Source organism: Mixophyes fleayi, chromosome 9, assembly GCF_038048845.1.
Source record: "Mixophyes fleayi isolate aMixFle1 chromosome 9, aMixFle1.hap1, whole genome shotgun sequence".
NCBI classification, from domain to species: Eukaryota; Metazoa; Chordata; class Amphibia; order Anura; family Limnodynastidae; genus Mixophyes; species Mixophyes fleayi.
Window position 1 is genome coordinate 120,151,078 of NC_134410.1, and position 12,029 is coordinate 120,163,106.

Below are 12,029 nucleotides of genomic sequence, written 5' to 3' on the forward strand. Positions count from 1 at the left end.
AGCTCCTTCCTGCTCGATTGTCAAATGTGTTTGTTATATAAGGTGTAACACTTGTTTTAAATGCTTGCTGGTATGTTATTACAGATGGGTGATTACAGATACAGATTGTTTTAACTTATTACTGAGATTAAGGGTGATGGGTGGCCCTTTAGAAGGCTGGAGGCCCTATAATGTGGCCCCTGAAGTGTAGCAGGTTGCCTATCACTGTTCTAGACTACCAAAATAGACAACTGTGAAGGACGACTTCAATATATACTGCCAGAAACAGGGAAACCAGGAAATATTTCCTCTACTCAGACCTCCAGAACTGGACCTCTATGGGATAACAGGTGAGCACACTATCGGTGTAAGGGCGTTTGTTGCACACTCACTTCATGATGTTCTTGATCACACTCACGGCTGCGTCATCTAGAACAAGTTTTCCAATTCTGCTTGGACTTAGCAGGTTGTCGGGGCTTCCAAATGAGACTTTGTTTTCTTGTTGCGATGTGACATCTGCTCGGGACGCTGTTGCGATAGGGCCTTGCAGTGGGGCTTCTGAAAGAGTTGGACCGGGCTCCTACAGGAGGTCAAGTAAAGGGAGTTAAAATAAAAGCAGGTACGAAGATTGTTATCCAAAAACCCGTTATCCAGAAAGATCTGAAAAGCATAAAGGTGACAAATGTGCAAGACATTCTGAGGTCACAAATAATAAGTTTAGATCTGTATTTATGGGACTTCAATGAAAGTTTCACCTCTGGGAATTGGGGTATTTAGAATAGATAAGTGGGTGTCATTATGCCCGGGATTTACATCTTTTACCGGCTACCTTATTGTGTCGTTCTTTCCACCCCTGGAGTTTTCGTCCATTGTCCCCCACTCCCCCGGGAGTTTTTTCTTTTTTGTTCAGTACATTAAAGGGTTACGATTACGATTAGCGAGAAACCTCACAGTGGAAAGTTTCTCTGACTTTCGCAGGCAAAGGCTTCCATATGTTTTTGCATGGGAAGCCTAATAAACAAATATTGTGTTACCTGTTCTGTTATCACCATCTCAGCTGGCTGACAACAGATTAAAATCATTAAAAAAAATTTTCTTTTTTGAATAATACAATTTCTTTTGAATAAAGGTTTTAAACTGTTTTGTAATCTTTTTTTAAATAAATTCAATTTATTTTCAAACTTTCTTTCACAATATTGGAGCAGAGAGTTCAAATCTGGACTTTCATGTCCACCGCGCACTGCGTCGGCGAGCCTGCAAAGACTGGCACGGCGAGGGCGTAAGATACCCCTGACCGCTACTGGCCAGTATCGCAGAGGCGGCTGAGTATCGCTTAGCCAGGATCGGGACCCTGCTGATGAACAGGTCTTTTTGTCTGAAACAAAATCACTCATAGTGTATAATGTTAACAATACAACAGCTCACTTACCAGGAGACATGACAGATACTGGCTTCTCTTGTCCACTTCTTCCATTACAGTTTTCACAAAGGCATATAGATCTTCACTGGTCACTGCCTGTTACCAGAAGGAGGTAAGTATTAATGTGATATACATAGGTAGACAATTATGATAACTGAAACGAAAAGCTGGTGTTGCCCATATTGACCAATCAGATTCTTTCACTTGTCTAGTGCAATCTACAAAATGAAAGCAAACATCTGATTGGTCGATGTGGACAGCAGCCATCTTTCAACCACCAGCTTTCATAAATATCCACCAATGTATCCCACATGACTGGGCCTTTACCAATGGGGGATAAGATGAAGACTGTGCAAAATCCAAAACTGTGCAACTGTGACATCACTGTGACTACATGTGTGCTTTGAGCACTTGTTTTGGCTAATGGGCAGGTTGTGGTGGTCTGAGTGCCGCGCAGGTATTACATCGGACTGCGCAAAGGCCCCCAAACAAAATGGTGGATGTGTGACGTGTTGAGGACCTTTCCAGCTGCTATTCTGGCATAACTGTGACACTAGATCACTTACACAGGAGACTTTACACTAGTTATAATGATCTAATAACAGCATTTTCTATTTGCTCAATTGTTCCTAGCACAGGGGAATATATATATAGGTTTGATATAGCTTTATATTATCCCTCTGTGCACCCTCTGACACTCTGGGGGGTAGATATACCAAACATTCTAGAAAGGAGAAGTGGAGGTTTGGCCCAACCAATCAGAGTCTAGCTATCGTCTATCTTGCACATTCTAGAAATGATAGCTAGAATCTGATTGGTTGCTACGGGCCACACCTCCACTTTTCGTCTTTAGAAGGCTTGAAAAATCTACCTCAGGGTGTTTTCCTGATCAGACACTACGACCTCGGCAGAATTACAGCAGTAAAGATGAATATGTTACCTAGAATTTTATATCTGTTTCATACCTTACCTAAAGAACGATCGCAGGCTCTGAAAATATTACAGAATCACATTCAATCAAGCTTTGTTTGGTGTGGAAACTCCCCCCGAAACACACAAGCGCACAGTCTCCCTTATTAGCCATATCCTCAGCGCAGCAAAATGCTCAATGCTTCTAATCGGAAACAGACCGACCCCCTGTGATTACACCCGTATGGAGTATGGCAGGTATATTGCTTACAATATATCTGAAGTATTCTAAACGACTGTCCCAATCCCGCACTATATGGTCTCCTTACTTAGTATGAGGTCTCGAAATAAACCTCATAACTCTTTTTATTTGCTTGTACAAACTCAACTTTAGGATACAGGTCCTTAATTCTGGATGAGACGATCACTTCCTACCCCCTGGCTCCTTCTCTTACTAACACCCCCCTCCGACCTCCCGAGCCCATAAACCCTAATTCTGGGATCCACAGCTAACCTTGCTGAACACTGATGTGACTTTCGCCTGTAAAACTGAAAAGCAGTTGTGTTGGTGTATTGCTAATTCTTATTTTGGAATCTCCCTAACCCCCATCTACCCTTATTTCTATTTTTCTGTATCGCTCCTCCCTCCAAATTTACGTTTTTCAAAAACTCTTAATAACAATATAATTAAAAATGAATAAACCAGTAGCTGGCTGCTTGGTACAAATAAACATACTTCTTTATCCATGTTGGGACAGGCACAGGCATCTGTCTTCACCTGGAGCTGTTCCAGGTAGCAGTTTATCTGCTGTGACTGAGAATTGCTGGTCACAACCTGCAAACAAATGTACAAATGACTGTGATTACATAAAGCTGAGATAATGCACCCCATAATTAACGTAACAATTTCTATTTTTCAGCACTTACAAAACAGTAAAGGGTGTGATACATAGTACAAAGACTTTAACGTCACCAGAACTAGGATTGGCTCAGTGAAAACCATTACGATAGTTTGCAACATACAAATGTCTGTTTTCTATATTTTCCTGTATAGTCCTCGCACTTACCAGCGCTTTCATCTTCACCTGCAGATTTGTCAGCAATTTCTGAATATTCTCTAAGAAAATCTTATCCAAAGTTAAACTGAGGAACCTGTCTTCAAACTTCTTTACGACCTCTGTGGCCTATGTAAATTGACAGAATACACATGCATGATGGTAATATGTAAATAATTATTTGTAATACCGGCAAACAGGGGTGGAACAAGGATGGACAGTAGGCTTAGGAGACCAGGGCAAGTTGGCCAGGGGCATATTATATTGGGAACAACAGCTGTATGCAGGGAGCAACCCTGGAATGGTTTCATAATTGTCTTGACCTTGTGTGTCATAGCAAGGTCAAAAAGGGTTCGACATACAATTTGCAATGGGAGTAATTACAAAACCTGCTGGGTACAAAAAGTCCTAGTTACACCCACAGGACTCATTTACGATGACGAAAATATCATAATTATATATATATATATATATATATATATATGTTCCCTGCATTCCTGGAAACTACATGGGCGCTTTCCCCTGGGGCTAGTCCCGTACTTATATTTGGATGCATTTTGCAACTTCCAGCTGCACTTGTGAGGAACCTCTCTGGCCTCACTTCAACATCTGTAAAAAGCCTTTAAAAAGTGCGACATGTAATAAACGCTTGATGTCGCCTCACTCTCATGATTCAATTCAGTCATTAATGAGACTAAACCGAGCAGTAATTTAGGAGAACATCAGAACAGTTTCATTTAATGAAAGGGGCAGTTTTGATTGTTTAGACTTTAGCACATTGCGTCTTCTGACATCTTTTCTGTCTCCACATAAACCTATATGAGCTTCTAGCTTGCGAGGCCGTCTGCTGAGAGCACAAGGAAGGCGAGCAGCTTGCAGTGTGCCTGGAGAACCATCTAAGTTCACTAAAAACCAAGATACTTTGCAGTGCGCTTCATAAACTTTCACAGAATACATAATATATAGTTAATCAAATTTGAATTTTGTGTAATGGGAAAAAAAATCACTCTTTAAATTGAATTTATGCTATAGTGAATTTGTTCTGAAAAAACATTTTATACAATTCACTTTTTCTTTATTCTTTAAGGTGAAAAATAAAGCAATGCATTAAGTGAAAGTTGCAGGAAGGTATATACAAACTAATGAAAGACATTTAAAGCTGGAAACCCCCCATTATCACACAGTTTGAATTGCCCACAAATTACCTGCTCTAAGCAACGAGATTCCAACCCCTCCAAATCCACCATGATGGACCCCTCAAACAAGGTGATGGTGGTCGACGCCATATGCAGTCTCTTGCGCAGAACCTCAATTTCAGCAGGCGAAAAGTTACCGCCCTCTGAGAACAATCTAGAAAATGCAGTTTACATTGTGACAGAACCATTAATGTTACACTTTTAGAGCTTGATTTACAGTTTGGTGCATTTTGCATTCTAAACCTACTCCTAAAAATGTGGTTGCAAAAACTGCGGTCCTACGTATGTATATTGAGTCGTATGTATCTCAAGTTATGTCCAACTGAAAACACAGCAGTATTTCTATGCCAGGGAATAGACTGAGGTTTGACGGTGTTCGTTATAAATGTGAACATCTCATTTTATATAAAATTTAATGAAATACAAACACCCTGACATCCTTCATTTACTGCTTTATAAATCTAATGGTAATCTTCCTCCCTGCAGGAATCCAAATGGGTTTGACAAGAGATCGGATTAGATGGCCGCAACTTGACATAATATAGCTGTGATGCTAATCAGTGAAATACGATCAGCGGTCAATAAGCTAACAGCCAATCAGAAACGGATAAATACCGTTGCTAGCATCACCACCATCGTCATCATCATGTACAGCAGGCCTTCCCACAAAAGACATTTCCCAAATGTGTATCTGGAGATAAGTCTCATTAGTTTGCGTTCCTAGGGGGCGTACTACACTTAAATATATAAACGTCCTTACTGTATATACATATAATATAATTACCATAGCTGCCACAGGAGGATCATTTGAGAACCAGAGAAGACGTAGAGGTACAGGAGAGTCTTCTGCTTCTTGCTTTGTGATATAATGTTCCCACCTACCCAGGTCTGCCTGATTTTCTGCACACGTGCAAGGAATAACCCATCACGATGGTGTAAATTACAAGAGGGGTATATTCTTCCTCCCTATGACGGGCAGAGTGGAAGAAAGCGTTCCACACAGAACACAGGCCATCTACAATAATGCGCATGACCCTACATCTGAGTCAGAAAATCAAGATATCGTTTTGCGGGATGACATATGCTAAGGAGCTTCAAGGGGTGGATTACACTTATTTAGAAATGTTCCTGAATTAGCGGATGTCTACTGACTCGTTTTTACGTAATCTCAGTGGCACCAATTTAATTGTGGACACTGCTTTTATTGTTATGGGCTGAATACTATTTAAATAAGTGATGTCATACAATAGTCTATGGGATTTGTTTGTGATCCCTTCCTTTCTCTAACAACCGTGGAGAGCTACATCAAGCCCACGGACCAACGGTGGCCAGTCACTACTAATAGTCACCAACACTAAGTAGTCAGTAATAATGTCCTGGAAGGAAATGGCCTTGTGTTTCCAGATGTCTCCGAAAAGTATAACCTGCGGGTTTACTGGCCCTGTCGCCCTCCGAGGGGCGGGTTTATAAGAAGTGTTAAATAGAGCATTCTCCGGATCACTCTTAACAGCATTTACCGAAAAGATTTGATGAAATCCGAGTTGGTGTCGCACAACTTTCCCAGCATCTCCTCCACGTGTTGCCTGTAGGACCGCATGGCGGTTTGCACTCCGCTAACGTGACTGTCCAAGATGGAGGGCAGAGAGTCGTTCAGCGCCACCAGCCTGAAATAAAAGGTGTAAAAACGAGAAATGACAAAGAAAAGGTAGATGGGATTGGTCAGAATAAACTGCGCTGCCTTATGTGCTTAGTTAAGCACTTCAGACTTCTTTGCTGAATGTGTGACTGGTTTAAGGATTACAAAGAGAATTGTGAACAGAACACAGCTCACTTCTCGGACTTGTTGGTGTTCAGGAATGTGCTCTCCATGGCTCTGATCTTGCTGCGGAAGTTGTCAGTCTCTGTTTTCATCTCATTGATGAGTGAAGCGCTCTCTTCCTTCAGATCATTGAGGGCTTGTTTTATCCCCTCACAGTGACGATCAACGCGATCCGAGTGAAGGAGCAATTCGGCTGCAGAGTAGAGGCCACGTGTAAAAGTTATAGCAGAATAGAAAGTAGAAGATATTTTTACTTGGGTGGATTCCAGGCAATGTGACCCCTCACCTCATTAAACACTCCAACGCAATTAATTAATTTAACAATTTATTTAATTACTTTCATACGTAAATATCGATTGGTAAAAGGCACTAAAGTGCAGCAGCAGCACATGTCAACTGACGATCGTTCCCCTGATTAGCTGCCTTAGTGGTTATAGAAAGATAAAGTAGAAATAATCCCCATTTTATAAAACAAGGTGCATTTTAAGATCTGTAAACGTATGGAAACATTTATGTATTTGTGAAATACTGCTAATGTAGTGTAATACTACTTTACATCATGTTGACACATCAAAATCAGTAGAATATTTCGACTTAAAAACCAAATAAAGAGTCACGGAAGGGTTATATAATAAATATATCTGAAAGATTGGGGAGACAGGTGACTTGTCCAGCGGATATTGGAATTTGGGTCATTATTATGTAGCCAACTCTGTACCTGCTCTGACATTGTGGATATCCGTCTCTATGCGCCGGCTCCGTGGCTCGTGGAGGTGATAGGATAGATCCAACTCAGATTTCAGTTTCTCCTCCTTGGCAAGAACAATAGCACGGGAATTGGACACGGTGTCATCAAACCAACTTTCCAGGTGCTCATAGAAGCCCAGGCAGACTCTGAAAGTCAGATGAATACACTATAGCATACAGCTAAAAGCTCTTCTACTCGGTGTCAGGAGCACTGATATGTTTCCTCCTGCAGTTACTGTGAGGAGCACTGCTAAATGGTTTAGATAGGAGTGTGGGGAAAGTGCGCAGTAAGTAATTTAGTGTGGGCACTGTGCTCCGAATTGTTCGAAAACTCCAATTCCAAAGCATCCTGTAAAATTAATTCCATGCCTGTAGTACCAAAATTTCCCAATATATAACATACACAATATAATAGAAGTTTAAAATCAATGTATTTTTCGATGACTGTTGTATAAAACTATTCTACATAATAACCTTTATTACACTGTATATTTGTATTTATTAAAAAAAGGTGTGAAATACCATACTATCATCTACTGGCAGTATTGGAACAGCACCCCTAGTGGTGAAGGTGAAATTACCAGAAGAGATGTTATTATTGTATAATATGTCTAGTTCCAGACTAATGTTAATTACAGCATCAGTAATATTGAATGTAAAATATTATTTAAAATGCCCTTTCCAACAATGTCCTCCTTTCTCCCACACGGATAGATGAGCAGGGCTTCAGTAAGAAGCCCTGCTAGAGAAGCAACATTTCTCCACACAAAGCCATCCTCATCTTTGGCCAATCAGTCATGTGACCTCGCACTCGCATGACTGACAGTATTCATTGCTAGCCCCTCTTCTAGGTCTGTAGACCAGAGGGAGGCAGCACACAGCAAGTCATTGGTGCTGGAGGTGTCCTCTCATGAAGACTTGCAGTGATATATTAGCAGCCCCATGCTCTCCTTGTTGCCCCTATTAAATGGACTCCTGTACTGTCTTGTCAGCCTTCCCCTCCTGTCAACAGATGAGGAGCGGAAGACTCATGATGAGCCGTAAGCAGAGCAGTCTGTGATTGGACCAACCATGTTGGGGCATGTTTTTGGGAGGGGACCTTTAAATAAGATTTATATATTCGTTCTTTAAATCATCTGACATTGCATATGTTATCTGTCCAGTATAAAACAAGAAATATTATTGTTCACTAACTTTTTTTTAAGATCAGCAGTCAACTCCTCGGGCAAAACCATTACGTCCAGATTCAAAGGGCTTTCATCATCTACAACCGCCTCAGTGATGAACACGGTATCAGTCGCTGACTGAGATTCCATGGACGGCTTAGACTTCAGTTGTTTGCTATCTAGAAGTACCGTATATGTATTGCCTTTGGAGGTTGTGAAGCGCTCAAGGAGGACGGGGGAGGCAGGGATTTCCTCTACCAGGGATTTCATCTACGATCAAGCAAAAAGGTTACATTTCATGATGCACTGTAATCTCTGTTTCTGCAGGCCTAACAGCAATGTAGGTAGGAGAGCTTAATTAAAACGCACAGGGCCTAATTCATGAGGTGTACGCTATACTCACCGCGATACGCTGGTGGTCCCAGGAAGCGCACATCTAGCATGGGGACTGTTTTATTACTACATGTGTCACTTTTTGTGTGTGGAACGTATGACATTGCTCTGATGGGGCCTAGAAATCAGATTCTTTGTCATTGTGGAGGCATAAAACAGGAGACTGAGGACCGCCAGCTCTGACCTGACGCAAGTCTTTCTGAAGATGGGCCTGCACCCCTCTGCCGCACAGCTAGGAAGGATTGTCTCATTTCAATCAAGTGAAAAAGAAAAATGAAATCTACTAAAAAAATACATCTGAGCAAAGCTTCACCCACAAAAGCGGAACACAGTGTAATAGAAACAGTCCCAATGTTTCCTCATTCTTATGGTGAATTTGAACTATATATATATATATATATATATATATATATATATATATATATATATATATATATAAGGATCAGTATTTTAGGAAACGACCTAGTATTTGAAAGGAACAACTTAACTCTTCCAACTCCATTCCCCCTTTACCCCTCTGTGAAATACCTTTCTGGGACCATCAATAAATGCTGTGTAAATTTTAATATTCTGCTACTTTACAAAATAATTATTCTGCTCTGCCTTACCTCTAATCTACCTCATTAAACTACTGCTTGTTTGCTAGGCTCAACTCAGAACTGTCTCTTCTCTTTTTTGTCCTCCCTGCACCTATTATTTATAGATTTGTCACGAACAGCACTCACCTGAGCCTGCGTGATGCGTGTGTGACAAAGGGTTAACCAAAAAAACAACCACCTGGTCTGTCTAAAATGATTAAATCCTTCCCTATCTATGCCACACACTAACTTTGCGGTACTAACTATGCCGCCACCACCAAGGTTTTTCTGACAAGAGCTGACACTCTTATTTAGGAAGCCTTCTGTTCTCCCTAGCATTAATCTAACACAATTTACTTTAATCAGAGTTCGCATAAACCACAATGTTCTCCCTTTTCAATTATGTAGCGTCTGGACCAAACTGTTGCGTGAATTCGTAAGAACACAGAGACTTGAACTTATTAAGTGTACTTTAATATGGAAAATACATCCACAATGCTTAAGATAAAAAGTTAATAAAAAGGCATACAGATATAAAGCAATTGTTTCTTGTAAAATAAAAAGGATAAAACACAGAATTGATACTTCACTTATAATCAAGTTTCTGGTGCTGGGAGAAGCAGGAAAAATGGGACCTCTTCAATCAAATTGACTCTCTCAGAGTGAACCAGGACTTACATGTTCACTACATTTTTAAAACCAAGCTGCAGGGCCCACAGCCCCCCTTCCTGTGAGGTCAGAACCATCAGGTCTCAGGAATGCAAATTAGGGTTTTATGATTCTGCTATAGAAACACCTTTTAAGTCAGGTTTTCTTTACACTGTCATAACTTTTCAACAGTATGGCTTACAAACATGATTTTACCTCCACACAACAGGTCATAAGTTTCCCTTCATCTGCATACCACACATGCCTCTGGTAAGAATAATATTGGAGAAAATGATATGATCTTTTCCTGTGACCCCATTCAGCTGGAATCTGTCATTAACATACAACCCTGTCTCTGCAGTCGGCATGTCTGAGGCCTCCCAAAAATGTGTTTGATTTCATTGTCTTGAAAGAGAGATTTTCAAAGGCTTTCACATTTGCCTCCTGCCATAAATGGTACAAGGTGCTACCATTATCTACCCTCTGGGTAGTTTAACATAAACAAATCCCATTGATCTAAACAGCTTCTCTGAGAGCCATGTCACACTATTTCTAGGAATTAATTCACAAACACATATTTGCAGATTTATGTCTAAAAATCAGCTTGCACATGACAGAATACCATAAACGTCATACAAGTAAGAGGTGCCTGATGAAAATAATAAATTATACATACATACACAAGATAACCCAGTCACAGCATTCAAACTGCAGAGAAGTTCAGGAAAATACTGTCTATCTAAACTGCATTAAACAATTAAATATGAGTCAGAAAGCTCAAATAGCGATAGACACCATATCCAAACTAAAAGTGGCATCACTTTCAAATATGTTCATGTTGTTGTCGTTACCTAGGGGACTGCAAGCAAGTCACTTAGATCTTTGATGTTTTAAATTTCTGTTCACTGTCCCTCTGCTTTTTACTCAGTCCAGACTGAAGACAGAAGGCCTGAGTTATTAAGGAAAGCAAGACAAAAGAAGGAGTAAATGTTCTCCAGGACAAACTATGTTACAATGCAAGGGGTGCAAATTAGTTTATTATTTTGCACATAAGATACATACTGGCTGTTTTTTTCATCCAGCACTCAAATACTTCATAGCTTTATTTTTGCACTGAAATTTAAAGTTAATGTAGGACATCCCCTACCCAAACTATAAATCATCTCCACATTTTAAATTTACCTCCCCCTCCAATGCAATATGGTTTTACACAGGTCAGTTACTCAGGCCCAGAATATGTATGTCCCTTACACAGCTTTATAAACATGTCAGCAGTTAGAAAAACAACAGAGCAGTCAAATGTTTGCGGACTACAGAATTTAACACTTTAGTCATTTCAGAAAAGAAATGTAATGATGTCATCCCTGGCTTTGGTATATATAAATGAAATATTGTTTATGCGCTCTTTAAAGTATGGTATAAAACATTCACCTACCTTAAATTGCACTCTAGCGTGGCTTTCCGGAACATCATGACGTTGCGACTCAAAGGTCCGATTGTCTTCATGGTCCACATGGTTCAGGTCAGGTGACTGCTGAAATGGGTCATTGGCTGCATTCCCTCCATTATTATTCCATGTGGTCTCTACCTCAGGGGATTGGAGAATATTCCTATCAGCACTTTCTGCACCAAGATCCAGCTCATCTTTGCTGTCTATGTCTTGTGAAGAATCTGCTGGTCTTAATACAGGCACAGGTCCCACTGAAGTGTTTGCGGGTGCTTGAGATACGGTTTCAACGTCTTTACCATCAGATTCTTCTATCTCTAAGGGCAAATCCTTTGAAAACATTGCTAGAATTAACAACAACAACAACATTTTCAATGGACATACACTCCACTTACAGAGAGAACCAGTTTACAGGAAAAACAGTATCTAACTTCATTTTTCGCTTATTTTGTAGAGCCTTGTTCATTTATATGGTCAATGAGCTCTTCAGGGACCCCTACGGTTGGCCACAAACCTTGTGATTTGGTTGGACCATTTGGCCGAAGACTGCAATGGCCTGTGTGTGAGATCATCGGCCAATAGGAAACATTGTGACTCTTGCTGTCTGGTCTTTGGCCATGCATTGCAGAGACACATAAGAGAGCTGAGCTGCCATGAACTCTCTCCTATGAC

The 12,029-nt window shown here is 40.5% G+C and overlaps 1 protein-coding gene across 4 annotated transcripts in view; it reads right to left on the reverse strand.

The window, feature by feature from the left end:
• CCDC180 (coiled-coil domain containing 180) overlaps positions 1–12,029 on the reverse strand; it is a 54,050-nt gene that overhangs the window by 13,276 nt on the left and 28,745 nt on the right. For 3 of the 4 annotated variants that reach the window (XM_075185347.1, XM_075185346.1, XM_075185348.1), the window contains 10 exons: positions 11,346–11,687; positions 8,320–8,561; positions 7,097–7,272; positions 6,391–6,571; positions 6,077–6,223; positions 4,569–4,713; positions 3,376–3,492; positions 3,045–3,143; positions 1,409–1,495; positions 372–559 (listed from right to left, as the gene is read on the reverse strand). In XM_075185347.1, coding sequence (XP_075041448.1) covers positions 372–559; positions 1,409–1,495; positions 3,045–3,143; positions 3,376–3,492; positions 4,569–4,713; positions 6,077–6,223; positions 6,391–6,571; positions 7,097–7,272; positions 8,320–8,561; positions 11,346–11,687 — 1,724 coding nt within the window. The remainder of the gene's footprint in view (positions 1–371; positions 560–1,408; positions 1,496–3,044; positions 3,144–3,375; positions 3,493–4,568; positions 4,714–6,076; positions 6,224–6,390; positions 6,572–7,096; positions 7,273–8,319; positions 8,562–11,345; positions 11,688–12,029) is intronic. The other variant, XM_075185349.1, reaches the window with a different exon arrangement.